Source organism: Colossoma macropomum, unplaced genomic scaffold (assembly GCF_904425465.1).
Source record: "Colossoma macropomum unplaced genomic scaffold, Colossoma_macropomum, whole genome shotgun sequence".
NCBI lineage: Eukaryota > Metazoa > Chordata > Actinopteri > Characiformes > Serrasalmidae > Colossoma > Colossoma macropomum.
In genome coordinates, this window is record NW_023494789.1 from 41,019,598 (window position 1) to 41,044,283 (window position 24,686).

The 24,686-nt window shown below is 38.5% G+C and overlaps 1 protein-coding gene across 1 annotated transcript in view; it reads right to left on the reverse strand.

Annotated features, from left to right (window-relative positions):
• Positions 1 to 10,844: 10,844 nt before the first annotated feature.
• The window catches only part of mst1ra (macrophage stimulating 1 receptor a), a 35,180-nt gene continuing 21,338 nt past the window's right edge, over positions 10,845 to 24,686 (reverse strand). The window contains exons 8-21 of the mRNA XM_036571334.1: positions 23,727 to 23,863; positions 23,463 to 23,639; positions 22,152 to 22,245; positions 21,849 to 22,058; positions 19,205 to 19,351; positions 18,920 to 19,073; positions 17,876 to 17,962; positions 17,165 to 17,371; positions 16,914 to 16,994; positions 15,688 to 15,869; positions 14,090 to 14,199; positions 13,817 to 13,982; positions 13,088 to 13,224; positions 10,845 to 12,012 (exon numbers count right to left, since the gene is read on the reverse strand). Coding sequence (XP_036427227.1) covers positions 11,766 to 12,012; positions 13,088 to 13,224; positions 13,817 to 13,982; positions 14,090 to 14,199; positions 15,688 to 15,869; positions 16,914 to 16,994; positions 17,165 to 17,371; positions 17,876 to 17,962; positions 18,920 to 19,073; positions 19,205 to 19,351; positions 21,849 to 22,058; positions 22,152 to 22,245; positions 23,463 to 23,639; positions 23,727 to 23,863 — 2,136 coding nt within the window. The 3' untranslated portion in view covers positions 10,845 to 11,765. The remainder of the gene's footprint in view (positions 12,013 to 13,087; positions 13,225 to 13,816; positions 13,983 to 14,089; positions 14,200 to 15,687; positions 15,870 to 16,913; positions 16,995 to 17,164; positions 17,372 to 17,875; positions 17,963 to 18,919; positions 19,074 to 19,204; positions 19,352 to 21,848; positions 22,059 to 22,151; positions 22,246 to 23,462; positions 23,640 to 23,726; positions 23,864 to 24,686) is intronic.

Sequence of the window (24,686 nt, forward strand, 5' to 3'; positions counted from 1 at the left end):
ATATGAATTCCTTGTATGGACTGTTTGGACTGGGAAGTAAATGGTATGTTTTGAAATCTTAACAGTGTTTATTATATTGATACAGAAGGGGAAATCTGCTTTTCCATGATATGGACCCTTTAATGTATAATAATAATACAATGTTTGCGTCATTTTTCACGATATTGACTGAAACTTTTCATCAGGACAGTATGATTAGATTAGCCCAGAATATAGTTAAATATAGTGAAATATTATTTTCGTGTCTTTAATTTTCAATCTGTGAACATTTTCCTGATCGAAATTTAAACGGCTCATATCAAACATTTTTCTGTATTTTATTTTTTCCCCCAGATGTCCATTTATAACATTTGTGTGGGTTTATGTACCAAAAACAGTCCGAATTCATTTTCACATTACCATTTTCTCTTTATCCTTCAGGGTTAAACAGGCTGTTTTTGTTACTGTGCCTTTAACGTCAGTGTGAATCAGACATCAGAACGCATTTCTCTTTCTTGATGTATTTCAGAGTGAAATATAATACTCAGGTGGGAAGTGACTGTGTAAGGGACATGATTTTATTCTTCAGGATTTGAGTGGAGCGTGAAAAGTTGGTGTTCTGGAGTCACACTGTCAACAGAATCTGTCTGTTTTGCATAAAAGCCAAAGAGAAAAATAAAAAAAAATGAACAGATTTAGTCAAAAATGAAGTAGTATGACATATGAGTAGTATTTTCTGTAGTTTCTGAAATATGATTCATAATTTATAACTTGATTTTTTTTTTATTCATTTAGTTTTTAGTCATAGACGAGGGGAAGCGCCAGTTAGCATGCTGCAAAAAGCATGAGAAAAAAAGAAGTGAGCTTATCATTACAATAAATGTGTGTATGAGTATAACTGCCTAATGTGTGGGCAAGAGATGGACTGTGTATGCATGTGTGTGTTTGTGCATGTCACTCCATCATCAGTAGCCCTGTCCTCCCCAAACACCCCCCCCCCCCCCAGCCTCCAAGCTTCTCTGCATTGCAGCATCAGCACAAACACAGCCAGATATGTGAACTACCTCACTTGTGTTAACATGAACTCAGGTTGCCAGTGCAAACAAACATAAGTGATTATATTACAATTGGTCCAAAAACGGAAAGAGAGAGAGTAAAGCGAGGAAAGGAAAGGAGACTCTCTGCTGATATATGTGTATGTGCAGCTGGGAGCTGAGCAGATGATGCGTGATGCTCAGATATTATTGGTTCGTTTAATTTTTCCTGCTGCGTGAACAACTGGAAGCGACAAAAGTCACTGCACTTTAATCAAAGATTACAGAGTGGATTGGGCTTAATGTGACCAAGGAAATTAACCAACAAGGTAAAAAATGTCCATTTTGATTTCTGGTTGACATTAAGACTGATATATGTAAATCACCCCTGTTCTGATTAGCTGCTCTATATTGTACCTCATTTAAAAAGCAATCTGGGCTGACTTCAGTGTGAATGGGCAGGGCTAAACTGATAGGCTAAACAGGCAGACATAAATAAATGTGCTGGTTTTTGTGACGTCACATAACCAATGAATATAAAACAGGCTGTGTTTGCAGCTCAGTTTCCATATAGGAGATCCTGTAATGACCTGTGAGGTCCTGTAAGGCCTGGACAGTGAAAGTTTCGTTTTGAATCTTTCGGAATGTTTGCGTATTGCATCAAACACTTTTATCTAAAAAGGGAGGAACAATTGGTTTTCCATGATATGGGCCCTTTAAAGAAACATTAAATCATTTTATTTGTGCATATAAAATGACTAAGAATTATTAGCACTAACTCCTAAATGTCCAGATAAGAAAAGAAAAGAAGATAGCAATAATTTATCAGGCCATTTGAAAACTGTCCATCCTTCTATTGTCTAAAAAGTTCCTGATATGAGTAAACAACTCAAGTATGGATTCAGATTTCATGGCTGACGCACTTCTGGCTGTACTTGAACAGATTACTTTCCCTTAGTCTATTTGTCTGTTCACAGAGAGAGAGAGAGGCTTCAGGAGCACTCAACGTGAAGAGGAACACAGTATCCTATATATGACAGATACCTGCTGCGCTGAGTACCGCACCTACTGCAGTATTAGATACACTGCATAGCTCTCACTGCATAGCTGGACACATAAAGACATTTCATCCATAGTAGTATATGGACCATTCTAGTGAAAAAAACTGTTTGGTATTCAGTCCTTAGATATTTATAAGGATTATGCTGTCATCTTTTTAAACACAAGGCATCAATAGAGACAGGAATAAGCTAAATATATAATCATTTATAGAATACTTTCTGTTGGGAGGTGTTTGTCCCAAACCCTAACCTCTAAACTTACACTTTTTTATATTTTTCTCAATGTTTTAAATCTTTTTTAAGTCAAAAGATTTAGATTTATCCTGAAAACTTTACTCAAAAAAGCTGTCCCATGTTTTCATGTCGCTACAGAAACACTGCATTTTAGAGCAGGAAGTGAGGCTGCATTCCTGTCCCTCGTGGCCACATGGTGAGCAGTTAGATCTCATTGTTTTGAAGTAAAATGAGTCTCAAAGTCTGAAAATCAGTGTGTAACATTAAGAACTGTCACCAACGAAACACATATTTTCTGCGATTAAATAAACTCATTTGTGTTTTAATATTATGACTTTATATGTGTACAGCTGTTCAAAGCTGTGCTTGCTAGTCATGCACTGGCTAGCGTTTTTGAGTTCTGCCCAAAATTAGCTAAAATTGTCACGACCGAAACAGTCACTACCAAAACATTTGGTAAAGTTTTGGCAGTTTTGTGACTGTTTTGGTAGTGACAAAATAGCATATTCAGTCATTTAATAAAATAAACATAGTTAAGGAATAGCGTGACTCGAAGCAAAAATCTAAAGCCCAAGTCAGTTAGAAGTCCAAATTGTATTTTGAGCTCCGACTTTAAACCGGTTCAGTCAGAGTGATCCATATACGTCTGTGCATTCTACTAAGGTGCACACTAATTTTGATATTTGAGTATTCGTTAGAGGTAATGAACGGGAAAGGCAAAAACAAAACAAAAAAGGAAACAAATACACAAAACATTGGTTAAAAAAAAAGTTAATGTTGGCCTGAAGGCTTACTTTCTTCATTTTTAGGTGATAGTATAGTTGTTACCAGGCCTAAAATAAAACCCACAAGATTCTAGCAGCACACAGAGGAAAATATCTTTAAATATGTTTTATCATTTAAAAGCAGCCGAGGTAAATCAGTAGGTTTTCGTGAAGGTTGAATAACATAGTCTTACCAGATGAACTAATGAGCTAACACTAGAGTTAACCAGTGCAACCTTGGGTGCTAAAAAGACTCTACATGATGTGCCAACCTTTTACCGTTTCTGCACCTAGCTAACATCACCTAGTTAGCCTAGTTGGTATAAATGCTGCTACTGTGCTATTAAGACTGATATATGTAAATGATCTCCTATATTGTCTTCATACAGAGAAGCCAAAACACTCATCATGCCAGCAACAGGCAGAGCTAAACTCCTGTAGACTTAATAGGCGGATGTGTTTCTGTGACATCACAAAAACAGTGAACTCAAAACTCGCAGCTTAGTTACTGTAAATGGATCATATATACTGGACAGTGAACAACACCTTTTGAACCTTTAGCAATATTTACATAATTAAGCTCTTTTATTGTATAAAATTGATGATTTTTTCCATGATATGGGCCCTTTAAGGTTAATGCTTGAAACTAGTCACGGTCAAAGGGCTGGTATCCTTTCTGTACTGCCGAGTACAAGAGGTCAGACAGGTATATACTCTGTATCGCACCTAATTTTTCTGCTAAACCACAGAGCAAAAGTTAGCCTGGCTTTTGTAAACAGACCATGAGTGGACAAGTGGACGAGTGAGTGGAGGTTGGAGGTCTATGCAGATCATCTGTGCGCCACAACTACATGGTTTGAGCTGTGAGTCACTGGGAAACAAAATATAAGAGCAGATTGACAAATAGACGGGATGGATGGAGCCTGCTGAGCAAATGTGGGCCCATCTTCAATCACTAACATGTCTACAGACATTTATGAGCTTTTAATGAGTCCGAACGTAACACACTGCTGCCACGGCTGCTGAACGGGCTCTTAATAGGGTTCTGCTCGTGGAAGCCCACAGTCTTTTGTGAATAGGCCTGGTGTGAACAGGTTGACTTGATGCAGTCCTTATCGCTTCACCACAGAGAGACTGCCTTAGAGGGCACTGAGGGTGAAAAAAATACTTTGCTTTTCTATTCTGAGCTATTAATTCCTGACACAGGACTGCACACAAACAAATCACCACATTTTGTATAGAACGGCAAATGTTGTGACAGGGTGCACGTACTCACGCCTTTCTTTTCCATTTCTACATTTCGCCGCATCTGTGGGGCAGGGAGCGTACAAAAGCTGTTAATTAACCTATAAATCAGACAAAAGCCCCACACCACAGAGAACTGCCGTCAGCAGCTGCCTCACTTGACTCATATTCTTGTCCTCAAAAGTTTATGGCAGCATGTGTACACTGTTAGAAATAAAGGTGCTGTGCAGGTACATTTTTCGTTTATCAGAGTACAAATAATGTAAAGGTACAACAGTGTTTTTTAGGTCCAGTTGTGCACCTTAAATAAGTTTTCCAGGTGAAAAGTTTGTATTTGTACCTTTTCATAACCGAATGTTTTAAAACAGAACAATAAAATAAAAAGCCTGGAGACGAGACGGGGTGTGTGGAGTCAATACAGCTTAGAGAATATAGTTTCAGTGGATTATGGTTCAGTTATGTTCCCTGACTAAAGGTACTGAGATGTACCCTTGAGGGTTCCACCCCAGGGACAAGCGGGGTACAGCCCCAGGGACAGTTTAGTACCTTTGTTTCTGAGAGTGTATATAGTTGACAGAGAAGGCTGTCTCTGGTTCAAGTAAAGCCTCTGCTGACAGCAAATGAAACAGAGAATCTGGAAAATTTGTGATGTCAGCGGAAAGCATTGCCTAAATTCTGTTTCCCTTAGAATTAATCATGTAAAATGAAAAAAAAGGAAAGAAAAAAATCAAGGATACGAAATATATCTTTGTGAAACTCATAAGACAACGTTAAACACAAGAAAGAAAACAACTTTTGACTGCACTGCATTAGCCAACATTTGGGCATTTCTACATTGTTGATGTCACACAAGGAGGGAACATCAAATGGATGCAGTTGGTCAAAAGTCATGTTTTGATGATTTTCTAAGTGAAAAGAAGTGAACGCATCATCCGCAGAGAACTTAAGCCTTGTGTATTGCTGGTCTGCGGGACCCATTTTCACTGTTTACCAGAAGAAAATATTTATTATTATTTCAACCTCAGATTCTTGGCCTTTGCTCATTTTCTGTGAAAAACATAAAATAACCCATTTTCAGTGTCTTCACTCTGTTCACCCCACACATTTATATTACATGTGTGGTGTTGGGTGAACCCGCGGGAATAAAAGTGTGGAGGTGCTGTGTCCTTCACTCTGGTCTCCTCCTACATGGCCTGCTGTTAGTGTGTGTTTGTATATGTATGTGTGTGTGAGGGTGGACAACATGGACAGGCTGCTGACTGGCTACAGCTGCTAAAGGAGAACCCTATGCTGGACACTTGTGATATTTTAATCATCTGGTATTTGTGCATAAATTGTTATGGCTGTATTGATTAAAAAACAATAAAGTGGTGGCTCCACCAGACCACTGAGTAACAAACACATCACACCACACAAGGGTTAAATATGCCATTTTTCTGCACTACTTCAGTGCACAGTATCTATTTATTTGCCGAGTTTAACATTTCAGAAAAAAAATAAACATAAAATATGAAATGTGCCACCATAACTTTTGCACACGCCACATTTTTTCCAAAATGTTAAGTTCAGCAAATAAACAGTAATTGTTCATTAAAATGTGCAGAAGTGTGTTCTCTGTAGGGGACGTGTTCACCACTTTACAAGCCATGGGCCTGCCAGCGGGCCCAAGGTTTTATTACACACTTCTATAACCTAAGAATAGCTCCTTTAGTTTGCACTGAAGTCCCTGTAGTTACTGAATAATAAGCCTTAGTATGAAATAAACCTGGAATGTTGGAAGATTTCACTTATTTTCACTTAGAAAATCAACAAAACATAATTTGACCAGGGGGCGCCCAAACTATACCATTACTGTGTTGTATGATAGTGTCTTTCAACAATGGTAAACGCTGAAGAGCCTTGTTCACCATCTCCTCTTGTCTTCTTTTGCTGTGGTAGTAAAGGCAAACTCTGCAAATTTTCTTAAGAGAGGCTGAAAACCAGTCCATTCCAAAAATGTTGGATGGCATTGAGGTCAGGGCTCTGTGCAGGTCCGTTTATGGATAGACCTCGCATTGTGCACGAGGGCATGGTCATGCTAAAACAGCAAATGCCCAAATCATGAAAAACAGCCCCATTATTCCACGTCCATCAAGCTTTACAGCTGGAAACATGCATTCAGGCAGGTAGCGTTTTTCTGGCATCCACCAAACCCAGATTCATCCGCCAGACTGCCAGATGGTGCAGCGTGATTCATCACTCGAGAGAACACATTTCTACGAGCCCAGTGGTGGTGAGCCTTACACCACTCAGCCACTCGGCCATGGAAACCTAGTTCATGAAGCTCCTGACGATTTGTTCTTGTGCTTTCAGAAACAGTTCAGAACTCGGTAGTGAAAACTGCAACCAATCCACCTTACAGTAACAGTGCTTACAGTTGACCGGGGCAGCTTTAGCAGGGCAGAAACTTTATGAACTGACTTTTTGGAAAGGTGACATCCTACGACAGTGACACGTTGAAAGTCACTGATCTCTTCAGTACGACCCAATCTACTGCTGCTGCTCGTCTATGGAGAGTTCATGGCTGTATGCTTGATTTTATGCACCTGTTATCGGTAGATGTGGCTGAAATAGCCAAACCCACTAATAAGAAGGGTGGTCCACATACTTTTTGTAATGAATTCCAGCTCTGACTGAAAAAGTTAACCCACAGGAAATAACAGTTTCCATAAACTTTGGTCAAGATACGTTATGAGTCAAAAGTTTGGGTATACCTAAGTGTTTTCCTTATTTTTATCATTTTTGGTGCTCCTTCAAAGCAGCCCTTTACGTTGGTGCAGCTTTGCAAACTCTTGGAATTCTCTCAAAAAGCTTAATGAAGAGCAATCTCAGATGCTTCTCCAACAGGCTTAAAGAGGGTCCTACATATGCTGAGCCCTCGAGAATGACTTATTTGGAAGACACTAAATATAAAACAAAACTGGTGTGAAAATGAAGTCATACATAGGCACCAATGCCACTACAATATTTTGCCTTGGAAACAAATTTCAAGCATTTAAGCATAACGTCAAACTTTGTATCTCCAAGACGGTTTTCTTTTCAGGAGAAGGAAAAAAACTGAAATTTTAACACAATGTAAAGGCCAATTGATTTTTATAAATTATGTCAAAAAAATGCAAACTTATAAAAATGGATATACAAGGTTTTGTCCGGCCGCAGTGATAAGCTTTTAGATCAAAATGTCTTTAAGCCCTTAAATTCCCAGGCTTGTTACTACTAAGGCTTATTATTCAGTAACTACAGTGACTTCAATGCAAACTGGTTGAGCTATTCATATAGAAGATATATAATATTATAGAAGATATATAGAGGAGAACATCTTATAGAAGATCTCATATTCTTATAGGCTATAGAGCTATGTAAAAAAAAAAACTTTGGGTCCATCGGTGGGCCCTGGCCATTTAAGCAGTTAAGTGTCCAAACTTTTGACTGGAACCTCGTGTCTTTTAAAGGTAAGATTTAAAATAGAACAGATTTAACACAGAAATCATTTAGTCTTTACTGACCTCTAATGGCAGATGATAAAGCTTACAACAGCAGGCTGTAAACAAAATCAGCACAAACACAGTTCCTCTATAGCAAGGTCGGTAAAGTGAATTACAAACAATGACAAATTCATGGTTTATTTATTCATTATTTCATAAATCTAACATGATTATTACACATATACATTCTGAATCTGTTTGATCATTTAATACATTCGGAATAGGTCAGTGTGAAGTTATACAAGTGAACATAGTAGGATGTTGCAAAAGGCTTCCTTGCTTCATTTTCATGTTTTTTTTTGTTTGTTTGTTTTTTGGGCATTTAAAGCATTTACAACCACCTGCCACTATAATTAGGCCCAAACAGTGTAGACTACCAACTTGTACTTGCCTGTGTAATGGCCTGTCCCAAAGTCCACCCTAACGTGACATATTGCACAAGCACTCGTCAAGACATACATATGTACCGTATCAGAGTCAGACGGATGATTGCTGACATTCTTGCAATATTCGTTTCAAAACAGTGTTTCAAAAAGTCACCAATGCATTGAACTGCAGGTCATGTGCTACTGAAGCATTGTTTTCAATAATCTAAAACCAATAATGGTTGCAATAGTGGTATAAGTGTATAAAATGGTTCTAATATGCTCGTCATGCACAGTTTCACAGGTTTCAAACACTAGAAAGCTGTAAATAAAAATTTTAAACATATCCAGAATGATAAACAGAGCTGTAGATGATTAGAAAATGACTGAGAAAATGACTGTGTAACTTCAGAAGTTCAAGTGCTTTGGTTCTAAAGAAACTTGCCAGTTTCAAATTGTTTACAAGAACTAGATGTCTGAAGCTTCACACAAAGCTATTACATGAAATGTAATTGTTATAAACATGTTATGTTATAAACACACTGGCTGATATCTAAAATATCAGTAGTTCGGAGACATTTTTGGCCTAAAAGCACATTTTTCAGAATTCATCCATGGCAGAGAGGTATATTCAGATATTTTTTTTAGATTTTTCATCATTTTACCATCATCAACATTAAATATAAAACCTCAGAGGACACGTGTAGGTTCACTGGTGGTTTTGGATAGTAAATAAAATGGCTATATCTGTGTTGTAGACACGGCAACCCCTGGTTCCTATCACCACCACTGTAAAGAAATCTGAGTCTGTAAGTTTCTCTACAATGAACCGTTTAACATCAAACCACTCTGAATGACTTTAATTAGATCTTAAAGACTGAATAATGGAATTAAAAAAAAATCTGTTTGAGTAAAATCCATAATTCATCTCAATTCAAAAGTGGATATCAAATCTTGAGGCAAATGAATTAACTTCAAGAGAAAACTACAATGTATTATTTATCACTTAGCAAGTGATTTTTCACGGAATTCCTGAAATATTGAATTTAAAATCTAAAAATACCTTTTGGTGACTCATTTCTAACATTTAAATCAACATCTGTTTTATTTAGAACTGCACAAGTTTGTGATTCCCATTTTTGGACATTCCTGTAGTGAAGGGGTTGAGCTTTGTGTGGTCTTTTGAGCAATTTAGAAAACATACATATGTAAAATTTTACTGGTAAGCACATGAAACGCACACACAAAGTCCACAAAACTGCAAAAAAGTGAGTTTGGGACAGGCCAGGTGTTTTGTGTTTTGCTTTCTATAGCACACCTGATTCAACTCATCCTGTTATTATTGATCCCTTCATGAACTGATTAAGGTGCACTGGAGGAGGGAGAACACAACAAAGTGCAGTGCATGGAGATCCTTAATCTTTCAAGCATCAAGAAAACATTGATATGATAATGATGCTTTGGGTGAAGCCCAGGTCTTAGGTTGTACAGAATGAGCACATATTACGTTTTTCTTTATGTTCATGTTACCCACATTTTTCAGTGGAGCTCAGGTCAAAGCTGCACTGTAAGCTTTTTTTGTTAAAATTCAAAGAGTAGCATTAACGAGTCAGGAAAAAAAAAACTTACAATATGTAAAAAAAAAAAATCAGAGCCGTCAGATCAGATTTTGCAAGTTTTTCAGACCTCATCACACGTCTTTACGTATTAACGTCACGCACACAGCCTCAAAAAGAAGGTCCGGCTTGATGTTTAGGCCTCAAAACATAATCAGCATTATACTGATGAAGATACTGATATGACGACAATACTAGATAATTCTGTCCCATCCTCGGAAGACACGTCCTTCACCAAGTTTTGACTGAGTTTCTCTTTAAATCATCAATCATCAGATTCATCCACTGTGTGGGGTCCAAAGCACAGCCGATGTTATAAAAGGTTCTTCTGCACATTTCATACGATGACACATTTCCACCAGAGAGGTCCCCAAATCTTACACAGAGCATGTTTGCACTTCACATTAATGTGCATTTTTGGTGGTTTTGTCCATTTTACCGTCTTGGCTGTAAATATGTCTCAGTATGTGCTAATGCCCTGGTATAGGCTAAAAAAAATAATATAAACGGAAATCCAGACTTTGCTCTGCTTTAAGCTTTAGCTCAGCGATAGCTGCTTTTCTCGCATCTCCAGCAGGAAACTTTTTTCAAAAGTAGAACAGTTTCTTGTAAAATGTCCCTCAACGTTCAATTTTTTTATGAGGCTGAAATCAGCTTCTCATTCAGCACCTTAAACGGTGCCTGAGGTACCAGAATGTAACTGCTGCACTGTTTAAGGTGGAATGGGAAAATTGGAACAAGAAACTGACTTCAGCTTCGAGACTTTTTAGTGTTTGACAGTTTCTCGTTGCAGATTAAATGAGGGAACCAGCTGGAGCGATTATAAACGCAAATAAGTCCATTCATCTCCAAATGATCAATGTTCATCTTAAATATTTCTCTTTGCCTTTTTGTTAGCTACAAGCTAGGTGAGATTGTTATCTGTGTTGCTATGGTGACCAGCAGCCTTCGTGTTGATCTTCAGGGTTAAAGGGTGAATTAGCAGATATACATTAACTCCAGTGTTGAATGACCAGCAGAGCTTTATTTTACTGTAAAGGAGGATTATTTGATTTTTACCTAAAAATCTAATTCTGCTGTGGAGCCGCAACAGGGCAGTAAAAAAGCCACATGTTGCCGACCGCTGACATGGGAAAATTAGATATAATCTGGACACACTGGGGACGCACTCCCATTTAGGTGTAAACGGAATCCAGCCAAAGTTTATCCAGATACGATCCAGACACTAAACACATGTTAATGCAAGGTGTAAACAGGCTCATAGTGTAGCTTTAAGATAAGCCTTGCATAACTGTTCTTAAACTTATGTAACAAACTTGTTTTAATTTGGCTCATGTTCATGTTCTTTCTTAAATAATTGAAACAGCCGTTACTTGGTTTTCCAACCCAGCACTGGCACTTCCTATTGTCATTATCAATTAAATTGCCCCCTAAATTTATTATATCTTGTAATGTGTAAAAATATTTGCTACTGGAACAGAATCCACAAAGACAGAGCAGTAGTCATGACATTCTGAGAGACCTTCAAGAGCTGTATATCAAATCAAATCTGCCTTTCTGTATAAACATAAACTTCCCTTGTGTATGTGGGATGAAGATAAGTATAAAAAATGATTTGTTTCAACTGAGTCATTACAACGATCAAAATAAGTCAAAATAAAAAGTATATTCAGCTGCAGTTCAGTGCAAATATAATTGCATCATCCTAGAAAAGTAAACGTCTAGTCCAGAAAGACTAGAGTAAACCTGAGAGGAAATGCGGTACCGTATTCCTGCTTCAGAGGAAGTTTGAAGGCCACACTCGAGCATGTTTACATGAACTGTAAACTCATGCGCTGCCACGTGTTTTTGTTTTGGTATCCTCCAAAACAGGACTAAAACTGTTCATCTGGGCCGACATTTTGTGCCCTGCTGTAAGTCTCAGTTATCTAAATGGATGCAGTTTAGAGGTCCACAGTGGCGTCCAGCCGGTCCAGCGTTTCAGTACTGTTGCCTTCGATCAGCGCAGGCGTGGCGGAGGCGATGGATGGGTATGGCCGGGCTTGCTGCAGATTGACATAAGTGACCTGTAGGTTGACGTAGTGTTCACCCTCCAGCGACGAGTGGATGTCCTGCAAATCCTGCACCAGCATGGAGAAAGTCGGCCTGAAGTCAGGCTCTGGGTTCCAGCATTGCAACAGGATACACCACCTGCAGTGACCACGAAAACATACTTCACATACAGGCAGTGCGTATATATGTACATGGCAGACAGTGAGGTGTGCTTTACAAAAAAATGTCAAATATAGTCAACATTTCTCATTATGCAAGGCTATTATAAGATTATTCAACACAGTCCTGTACAAAGGTTTTAGTCACCTAAGCAACGACTCATTTAAAACATTTATCTGGGGTTACTTATTTTAAAAAAGTCATTATCTTGTGAGCTAGTTTGAAGAAGACAGGTCTGGTTCCTGACTTTGGTTCTCTGGGCACTAAGAATTCCACTGATTTCTTCAAAATTCAGTCGTTAAGATGTAAAAGAATCCAGAGTGGTTTGACACGAAATACTCCATTCCAGAGAAACTTTGAGTCAGAATTGTTCATAGTGGTGATAAGATCCAGATGTTGAATGCCCCTAAAAGCTCCCACACAGAAAGATATTACATTAAATGGTTACAGGTATGTTGTCTGATGCCTGAGACATTGTTTTCTGATAGTTTTGAGAAACATTTTGGCTTAAAACGTACACGTCTTTTTAAATCCATTCATGGCAGAGAGGTGAATGCTGGGCAAAATACGACCCAAAAAGAATATAATTTTTTCCGATTTACCACTATCATCATTATTACATATAAAAACTCAGAAGAAATGTTTCACTGGTGGCTTTGGATAGTAAATAAAATGGCTATATTTGCCTTATAGACATGGCGACTCCTGGTTCCTATCACCACCACTGTGAAGAAATCTGAGACTGTAAGTTTCTCTACAATAAACCATTTCACATCAAACCACTCTGAATGACTCTTGTTTTTGTATCTCAGTGACTCAGTTATCCCACTAAATCGTATCCTGAGATTCTCTTTAGCATTAGACCTGTGAAGATCAAATGACTTTACAAAAAAATGTACTTCAGCCATAAATGACAGGATGTGGCTTTACACTGTCTTAACCAGCTTCATGGAAAGCTGACCCAAAATCATGCAGCAAGAAGGTCATCCACACAAATACCCTTTAACCTCTGAATTATGATAGTAAACAATAGCAGACTATCACGCGTTCTTACAGGGAGTCGAGGCAGTACTGAGGCTGTGGCAGCCGCCGTCCCTGTAATAGATACGGAGTCATGTCATACGGGTCCACATCAGGATACGGACTTGCTCCTCTGGTCAGCATCTCCCACATTAAGACACCAAATGACCACTAGAGGGCGCACCAGAGACAAGGTGTTAAATATCAGATACTCTGTGTTTATAAGTGGTAACATAATAACTATACAGTACTGTTAAAAAGTTTAAAATCAACATTTTCCACAATATAAAACCAATATGGTTGCAGATAAATGTATAACATGATTCTAATATGCTCATCCTGTACAACTTCACAGGTTTGAGATAAGCAGAACACAACAAAGCTGTAAATGAAAATGAAGAAATGTTAAATGTGTCCAGAGCTGTAGAAGATCTAAAATGACTGAATTAATCAAATGAATGAATCAAATTAATCCAAAATTCTTCATATTTTTAAAAGTGGCCAAATCTCAAAGCAGAAACTTGAAAAAAAAGCATGCAAATAGATGATCACAGGATAATATTTATCATTTTATTCACTTGTTCGCAGAACTCTTGAATTATTGTATAAAACATCTAAAACACTTTTTGGCAAATAATTTGCAATATTTCAATCCATGTTGTTTAATTATTGTATATAAAATAACAAAAATGTGTTAATATGGCAAGTAATTCTAAACTTTTGAACATCAGTGTCACAAAATAATAAAAATAAAGTAACTTACCACGTCAGATTTGGTGGTAAATTTCTGGGTCTGTAAACTCTCTATGGCCATCCATTTAATAGGAAGTTTGGCTCTTTTATGGTCCTGAATGCTGTAGTACTCTTTATCGAAGACGTCCCGTGCCATGCCGAAGTCAGCCACCTTCACTGTAAACGTCTCATCCAGCCTGGCACAAAGATTTGTAAGACTAATTATATGCAGTATATAGCATTGATGTTATAGTCACTTCTCAGCTATTCATCCTTCTTATTAAACATCAGACAAGTCACTCACATGCAGTTTCGTGCTGCCAGGTCTCTGTGCACAAACTTCTTCAGTGCCAAATACTCCATTCCTTTAGCAACCTGAAGCCCAAAGCCAATCAAGTCCTTCACTGTGGGGCTCTAATAACACAGGACACAAAATACATGAGTGAATACAAAATATCTATGCATTAAAGCACACATGTCAGGCTTCAGTCCTTGTGGGCCAAAACACTGCAGTCTTCAGCACGCTGCCTCATTAGTTCAGCTCATCAGCTAATTGGCAAGGCCTTCATGAGCTGAATTCAGAGCGTTAGATGAGGGTAAACGCTAATCTCCACAGCACTTTGGCCTGGAAGGCCTCCGGTTTGACATGCCTGCATTAAAGGAATATGAAAACTCATATTTACTCCCCATTTTCTCTAAATGTAGGCCAAGTTTTCTGTTCAAAGTTTGCTTCCTTGGTTTTGCACTGGAGGCTGTAGCTAACAAGTAATGGAAGTTGTACCAACTGCTTTCCAGAAACTCAGGCTGCTTTTTGTTGAGATAGAGAGGGAAGTGTTAGGGCTATAGGGCCCTCCAAACAGAGGTTTTCAGAGGGACACTCCAAACGTAGTGCTATGAGAAAAACTTCCTAGTTAAGATTTCAACCTCTAACCCATGTAACTCAGTTCCAAGGGGCAAGGTGACACTCAAAAACAAAGTGCAGGGCTAAAAATAAGAAGTGGGATTCAACTCTGCCATGGCAGTATGCGTTAATTTAGCATGTCTGACACTTCGGTTGTTATTATTACAGATATTTTATGTTTATCAAGAAGCTATCATACTTCAGTGCTATCATAATTCATATCTTATCATATTCTCCACTGTACCTCAAAGGTGACACTACTGGTTACAACTATTCTTATATAACTAACGCTACAACTATCCTTTTAAAACCAGCAATCATGTTTGACAAGTATATTAGAGCATCATATACCAGACAAACATGCTGTAGATCCATACTTCACTAAAATAAAGTACTAAAACAATAATAATTAATAACAATAATAATATTTAATTATAAATTCATAATATAGTACTAATAGTTTGCTGATTATATCCATCCTGATTATGTACATTTCAGCTGTCCGATCTTGTTATCTTCATTTAGGTAAATGCTGTGCTTCCAAAGAGAGGACGCTTGCTTTATAGGGAAATTTTGCACTGGTTGTGGGGTTTATGTTAACCTCTCGTTAATGGGGGCATAATCTTGATATTGTTTTCTCTTGCTTGGAAAAAAAAAATATGCGGTGAATTGCCCAACACAGCGGTCAGTACACTGTCATTGTGGCGCTCCACAGACCTCATGCAACTTGCTGTAATATTAGAAAAAATTGGTACCCAAAAAAACTAGCCAGATAGGAGCCCACCAAACATTTGTGCCCAGGGGCCGATCACTTGATGATCCGGACCTGCCTGTGCCTCATGAGGGAGCAGTTAGAGGGTATGGCTCTGAGCAGTTTGTGTAATAAGCTGTGTATTAGTAAATCAAACGTTAAATTCAGGCACATTATGGGTGCATAATGCAGTTACATCAAGGCATATAAACTACAGGTATGAAAACAATGAAAAACTCATGCTGCGCACCCTTTCTTTAGAGCGGATGAAGTGTCGGAGGTCTCCGTGTTTCATGTATGGCAGGACTACCATGGGGAGCCCGTCAGCCGGCAGCAGAATTCCCAGCAGTGACAGCACATGAGGGTGGTGGAAGGCTTTCATCAGGATGCCCTCTCGCAGGAACAGCTCCACCTCCTCTACTTCTGTTATCCCTGTCAACATACAGCAAAATTCTTTCACCTGACTTTTTACCTGACTGTTAGGATGGCATGTGCACAACCGTTCTGTTAGGAATTACATGCTGTATTAATAAATTTTGTTATTTTACAAACAATAATCTAAAAATGGGGTTTTAAGTATTACGACATTTTCACCAAAAGGTATTTTTAAATGTTTTATTCAATAGTTTAAGAATTTGATGAATAAGAAATGAACAAAACTGTTTAAGAATGCACTTTAATTAATTACATTTTTGGTCAAGTTATCTGCCTTGGGACTTGATCTCCACTTCTGAATTATGATCAATTCTGGATATTAATTTTGGTATAAATTAACTCTGTGTTCTATAGTTGCGCAGGACGAGTGTACTTGAACAATTTTATACATTTATGTGCCACACAATTGGTTGGATCTTTTGAACAGCGATTCCAAACATGTGAATGGCAGTGAAACAAAAAGTTTGGGCGCCCCTGTTCAAATGACATTTGTTGATTTCCTGGTAACACTTTATTTGGATGGTCCACTGTAGATGCTTTGTAAATGCTCAGCATGTCTTGAAGTAACATTCAACTAAATATCTATTAAATGAAACCGAACTTCAAGTTCAGTATGAAAAATTTTATTAAATCTATTCCTAACCCTAAACCTAACCCTAACCTTAACCTCAAGGCAAAACCTACACTCACTCCTAACCCTAACCATACTGTTGTTGATAATCAACTGATTATCACCAGAAAGTTTGTTAGTGATTTAGGTATCTGTAGAGCATCTATAGGGGACCATCCAAATAAAGTGTGACTGATTTTCTAAGTGAAAATAAGTTAACATATCCTATATAGAGAACACAGGTTTCATGCACAATTACTGTTTATCTGCTGAATTTAACATATTGAATGAAATTAAACATAATTTGTTTATGACACAGGGGTGTCAAACTTCTGCATGCTTGTTGCGTTGATTTAACTTACAAAGTTGCTTATACAACAACAGAGGACAACATCTGTGTTCTACACGGTTTAAAACATGAATTCACTCACTGTTCAGTGACTTCACTGCACAGTGGATTTCACGGTTGTTACTGTCAGTAAGGTAGCCATGATACACTGTCCCAAAATGACCTGCAGAGATTTGAGAAACAAGGAAAGAAGAACGGATTTCAAATGATGGAAAAGAGAGCAGGATAAGTATAACCTGGATAAACTGGAGAATAAAGTTAAGCCTTTGAGGCCTAAATGAGCCCTAAACAAATCCAAAAAGTTTTAATAAAATCCATCTGAGGAGCTGTTACCCTTGCCGATGATCTGGTCCTGCCGGACTTTGAGCTTCTCAGGAGAGATTAGCACGTCCTTCACCTCCTCCAGCAGCTCAGGTCGCAGCGATGACATGGAGAACCTCTGAGGAGACACCAGAGGAACAGCAGAAGGATCTAGGGGGCCAGCGTACGCCAGCCCAGAGAACGCCATGCCGGAGCCATGCGAGCTACCATGGGACAGTTCTACAGGACAGAGAAACCACAGCTGACTTTATCACATCAACAAAACACCAGGAGAACCCAAACTTTTACATACAACTGTTTCATATTAAAGAACACAGGAATTGTGTACAATTTACAAAACCAGAACCAACTGTGTATTTTGTTGATTTCCATATTTGTAGGTGAGCAAGTAAGTCAACATTTATAAAAGTGTTGCTATCGTACTTAAATGCTATTTGTTTGTTGTGGCAGTATACAAATCTTTTTCTCACGCCTCCCTTTTGACCCCTTACTCAGAGACAACAGTGTCCGCATTCGTCTGATAACAGCTACTGGGAAAATATTTTATTGATTATATTGATTAAAAGCATCTGATTTGATTTCCATTCTGCTGGTAAAATGGCCTCTAGGGGGCCTGCAGGAAGAGGCTACATCATGTGTCAGTATGATGTTCGTTTGATTATACAGTCTAGTAAGGAGTAACAAATGATTTCCATTTGAAAAACACACTCGTGACTGATTTACCTCGTCTGTAGTCTCCTACAGGTGAGACATCCGCGCCTATCCCGTTCCGAGCGGAATACCGTGACAGCCGAGCCTCTGCTTGCATTGCTACAAATAAGACAAAACTCTTTCCAGATGAACTTGCAAGAAAGAGTTGTTATTATTACTATTATTGTTATTATTATTATTATTACAGATATTTTATGTTTATCAAGAAGCTATCACACTTCAGTGCTATCGTAATTCATATCTTATCATATTCTCCACTGTACTGCAACATTACTGGTTACAACTATTCTTATATAACTAACGCTACAACTATCCTTTCAAAACCAGCAATCATGTTTGACAAGTATATTAGAGCATCATATACCAGACAAACATGCTGTAGATCCATACTTTACTAAAATAAAGTACTAAAATAACAGTCAATAATAATATTTAATTATAAATTCATAATATAGTACTATAGAATTAATCTATATTATAGTATTTTAGTATTTTTATTTAATTGTGAAAAAACAAATTTTCTTCACATTCCTGAAACAAAAGAGTCTGATGTAGTATGTAAACACTGTTAAAGTTTCAAAACATACAGTTCACTCCCTTGTCCATATATGGAAACTAAGCTACAAAAACAGGCTGCTTTCTGTAAATTCACAGAAAACAACCCCTTGACACATCTATCTGCCTATTTAGCTGAGAGCAGTTTAGCTTCACCCACTCCCGCTGAAGTTATAAGGAGTGTTTTAGCCCAGACTGCTTTTTGAATGAAGGGCAGCCAATCAGTACAGAGGTAATTTACATATGTCTGTCTTAAAGCCACAATAACAAAAACAGCCTGTTTAAAGGGATGAAGAGAGGTTGAAAAATGTTCAATTCTGACTGTTTTTGGCACATAAAATCACACAAACATTATAAGTCAACCTTAATGAAAAGACAAATGCAAGGAAAATACAGGATATGGACCCTTTAATAGTATATGGTAAATTTAATAAGTAACATTAAAGAAAGGAGCACGTTATTCCACACAGAAATGAATTTGGGACAGGAATATGATCTCACCTTTCTTCCTCTTGCGCAAATGTCTCATTACTGCATACGCTAAAGCAGCGCCTACAGCCAGTGCTGCCAGTATACCCAGCACAATGCCCACTGTGGAGTTGTTTCTGAAGTACACCACCCGGCCAATTTCATACGTTTCCCCATTGACAGAAACCTGGAATGATACACAAAACTGAGAATGAAAAAAGTGTTGCTTTCTTTTGAACTGAACTACATTGAGGTGAACTGAGTTAAAAACAATGGAGGTTAATGGAGTCAGATAGCACCTGAAGCTGGTCATCTCACCCTGACAGGTGCCCCCTCCCTGGGGATGGTGACATTCTTGGGGATTCTGCAGACGATCTCGTTGTCCAGAACTTTGGCGTTGCAGTCCACTCCATTTATTGTCATGACAATGTCCATGCATTGGCTCACCAGGCTCAGTTTAATGTGCTTGAAAGAATAATTGCAATCAGATTCAATAATTAGTGCTTCTAGAATGCAGTAGGTCGGCTGACAATACAATACAGATTAAAGTACAAAACAGTATTATAGATTATCTGTGTCAGTCCTTGTATGTAATTTGTGCTTTGTCTTGAAGCTGTTTCTATATTTTCTAGTTGCTAGATTTTCAAACATTAGCCACTCATAATTTCAAACAAGCATAACTGGCTGTGTCTTGTGACAGAAGCACTGGCAGGGCTTTTTTATAAAGTTTACTCTGGCTGGCTATTTCTTTCTAAATAAAGCACTAAAATGACTCTTAGATTTCCTTTGTACTTTCCAGTACTACTTTTTAAATAAGTAATAAGTATAGTAATCTCACTACAGTTCAAGGTGAGTAATAAGTAATTTATAATGGATTACTTTTTTGGTAAATACCCCAACACTAGTTGTGCCATATCGAATAGTCCAAAAAAATCATCAATCTAATTTTCATGATTTTCCAGTTACCCCAAATGCTGTCAATCAGCCAAGAATAAAAAAAAAAATTTGCTTCTTTAGTTTAGAACTGGAGCTATGAGGCTAATGTTGCTAACAAAAAAATCTATAGTCTTCCAAACCGTTTCCACAAATACTTTCCCAAAACTTCTCTCAACTTGATCAAACTGCAATCAGATCTTAATTCAGTTTGCAGAGACAAGTCGATGCACTTTAGAAGAACACAGTATTAACTATGAACCTTTAGCACAAAGCTGAGGTTATCATCTTATTACAATTTTCTGTTCCACTTTATATTGTGCTGCAGCTACACTGTAACTGCAAGTACATTATAGAGTACAACTGCTGCACCATTTAAGGTGGAACAGAAAATTTGATGAGAAGCTACTGATTAGGAAGCCAGTATCAGCCTCAGATCTACATGTGGCATGACAGTATATGGGCACAATACACACACACACACACACACACACACACACACACACATTTTCTAAAACCGCTTATCCCTCTGGGTTGCGGGGGGTGGGGGGGTGGTTGTGGGGTGGCCGAAACCGATCCCAGCGGTCAGTGGGCGGAAGGCAAGATACACTCTGGACAGGTCGCCAGTCCATCGCAGGGCAGACAGACATATACATTCACACACCTAGGGGCAATTAAGCGTGTCCAGTTGGCCCGACACACAGAAAGGACCCTGGTCGGGACCCTGGAAGAGTCCTTTCTATGCGGAGTTTTCATGGTCTCCCCGTGTCTGCATGGGTTTCCTCCCACAGTCCAAAGACATGCGTTTGGGCCAACTGGACAGCTAATTGCCCCTAGGTGTGTGTGAATGTATATGTCTGTCTGCCCTGTGATGGACAGGTGACCTGTCCAGAGTGTATCCTGCCTTCCGCCCACTGACCGCTGGGATCAGCTCCGGCTCCCCACGCGACCCAGAGGGATAAGCGGTTTTAGAAAATGTGTGTGTGTGTGTGTGTGTGTGTGTGTGTATTGTGCCCACTTACTGTCATGCCACATGTAGATCTGAGGCTGATACTGGCTTCCTAATCAGTAGCCTCTCATTCAAATTTCATGTTCCACCTTAAATGGTGCAGCAGTTGTACTCTATAATGTACTTGCAGTTACAGTGTAGCTGCAGCACAATATAAAGTGGAACAAAAAATTTGAATAAGATGATAACCTCAGCTTTGTGCTAAAGGTTCATAGTTAATACTGTGTTCTTCTAAAGTGCATTGACTTGTCTCTGCAACCTGAATTAAGATGTGATTGCAGTTTGATCGAGTTGAGAGACGTTTTGGGGAAGTATTTGTGAAAACGGTTTGGAAGACTATAGATTTTTTTGTTAGCAACATTAGCCTCATAGCTCCAGTTCTAAACTAAAGAGGCGACAGCGCTACCCACTGCGCCACTGTGCAGTGGGCACAATAAAGATGAAGAAAAAGTAAACAGGAAATTGGTGGTAACGTACCAAACTATCCATAGATTTCTTTGGTCTGTTTTTGCAAAATGGAACACAACACCTCATTTTGCAGGTTTATTGTTATTTCAATATGTAACATCAACTCCCTTACGGTAAATAAGCCGTGCTAACACTGCGTACCTGCATAGTGCCTTTTTACAACAAACCGCAGTGTGAGACGTTATGCAGATGATAAGGCAGATGATAAAGATGATAATGTACTCCCAATTTTAGCTCGAAATGCGTAAATAGAGTCTGTCCAGGCTATTTTACCAAATTCTTTTCTTCTAAACAAGTCCACCACGCTTGTTGACATAATTTAATGTAAATATTGAACGATTTTTCCACGTATTCGTGGAACCGGTTTTGGTGTTTTGTTAGCACTGTTAGCCTGGCACCTCCAGATCTAAATTAAAGAAACAAAATTTGGACACCAGATATGTCTTGGCTCATCAGCTGCATTTGGGATAAAAAGAAACCTAATCCTGTAAAGCTGGTTTGCAAAGGAACATGTATGTATAGAAGAGTATGAAGAATACGGTGCAGACACACATGCAGTGAGACTTTAGTTTGTCCAGGCTCCAGCGGGAACACCCGGTCTTCATGCTCAAAAGGAATGGGTTGGCCATTGGGGTGACAGCTGAAAGGCTGAGAATAAAGATCTTTAGCTCCGTCCATGTCCACTGAGAGGACACCTTCAGAATCCTCACACACTGGACTCACACACTCCATCTGTGTGGGGGTAACAGTACCCACACACACCTGAAGGATTAAATATAAAAATATTTAGTCAACATTTTAAATTTCTATTAGCATAATAGGAATAGTAAAACAGACAGTGTTGAAAAAACTTACACTTTGGACAGCATTTGAGTTCTTGGGTGTATAGTAGATTGTTGTCTGGGAGGGTGTGTCCAGATTCTGCCCCATGATGATGATTTTGGATCCCCTTCAGGAGAAAACAGCCAAAATGTATTTTTAAGTAACCAAAAGTATTATTAAATTATTAGTTTATGCTGTCTCTAAATCTTCAGCACTACTACAGCTGAATAACAAATAGTGACAGTAAACATCTTGCCATTCTAATGTTTAGTTATATTCTAAGCAATAATACCTATACAGTGCAGTTTAAATATGATAAACTAAAGTTAAAAGTTATTTTTAGATATTTTATTCAACTCAAAAGATACGCTGGGAATTAGAATATTATCAAATGATAAATAATATACTGTATGTTTTACAGCTGGCTGTAATTATTTAAAACCCATGAAGGTGTGCGGCACTACCATCATATTAGAATCATTTGATCTGTATGGTAGTGTATATACACTATAAACGCTCACCGACCAGGCATAACATTATGACCACCTCCTTGTTTCTACGCTCATTGTCCATTTTATCAGCTCCACTTACTATATAGGAGCACTTTGTAGTTCTACAGTTACAGACTGTAGTCCATCTGTTTCTCTGCATACTTTGTTAGCCCCCTTTTACCCTGTTCTTCAGTGGTCAAGACCTCCATGGACCCTCACAGAGCAGGTACTGTTTGGGTGGTGAATCATTCTCAGCACTTCAGTAACACTGACGTGGTGGTGGTGCGTTAGTGTGTGTAAATGATCTTAAAAACTCCAGCAGCACTGCTGTGTCTGATCCACTCGTACCAGCGTAACACACACTAACACACCACCACCACTGAAGAACAGGGTAAAAGGGGGCTAACAAAGTATGCAGAGAAACAGATGGACTACAGTCTGTAACTGTAGAACTACAAAGTGCACCTATATAGTAAGTGGAGCTCATAAAAAGGACAATGAGCGTAGAAACAAGGAGGCGGTCATAATGTTATGCCTGATTGGGGTATATGCGCAACATGGCTGAAAGTATGCAGACTCCCCTTGGGCCGGACTTTGGACACCCCTGACTTAGGTGATCAGGGCTGTGTTGGCAGGGGACAAATATGATGAGCTGACTTCTTGGACAGGTCTTTTTCTATGACAGTCACTGAGCTCTTCAGTACGACCCACTCTGCTGCCAGTGTATTTCTATGGATTATGCATGGCTGTATACTTGCTTTCAAGCACCTGTTAGCAATAGGTGTGCCTCAAATGGTTTAGCACTGCAGTAAATGGATGTTTTTCTTAAGTTTTCCCCTGTAATGAGACTCACTTGTTAAAGCTGCAGGTGGGCTTCACCTCCGTCACTACAGGGTTTTCCCTGTAGCTGAACTGTTGGGCTGCAAACACAGTTGATTTGTCAATCAAAAGTGTCAAGTTCACTTCTGCTACGTCATCCACCCCCTCAGACACGAAGACTAGAGAGGACCAGGTCCCGTTGGATGACACACTGTCAAAAATGTAAAAGGCAGCTTTATGACAAGGGCATGAACAAAGTGAAATCAATAATGCTGAATGTGACTGTACTGCTAAAAACCTTTCAACTGTGCAAATCTTGTCCCCCAGACGGACTTCCCTAGTTAGCCCAGCGTCCAGATGTTTTCCTGATAGTGTGATCCTACTACCTCCAATCTTGGGCCCATAGTCAGGACTGATGTCTGTGATTTCTGGAGTCTGATAGTGAGAATTGATAAATTTCAACAATCTAACAAACATAACAGCTGATGCACTGTGTAGATTCCTAGGTTTGAACTTTATCCCTTTTCAGTACATTAAGGGTTTTACAGAAACAAAGCAGTGGCACAATGAATGAAATACAACCAAACTGATTCAGTTTTTTTTGTATACATGGATGCGGGAAGTAAGGGTGCTAAGGGGGTCGCAGCAAGCCCCAAACTGCAGGATTACAACTGCTAAAAAATTAATATTGAATACATTGAATTTTGTAATAAGTAGAGTGTAGTAGAGATCGATGTGTGCTTGGTTTAAAGTTGGGTTTGCATTTTTATATTTTGTCTATATATTTCAAAATCTGCTGTACTCATGCACTGTTTACAGTAACACTGTACTTTCATTACAGCTAACCAAATCAAGTGCTGGCCTGGACTTTGGGGAATGTCACTAAAACACAAGCAGGTATGTAGCATTTTATATATTTTACAAAACATATATATGGATCATTCTACTGAACTGGTTCAAAGTCAGAGTTAAAAACCCACTTCAGGCTTTTAACTGACTTGAACACTAAAATCGTTTTGCTTTGAGTGACCCTATATGTTATTTCTGGTTATTTTATCAAAATAAATGATTGACAATTCAATTTTGTCACTAACAAAACATTCATAGCACTACCTTTAAACTTTACCAAATATGTCAGTATTGACAGTTTTTTTATTGAAAAATTAAACTCACTATGAATCAGACAAAGAAATCAAAAAGATCATTGAAAAAAATATTATTTTCACAAGTTAAAATTCAATAACAGACCTTCCCAAAG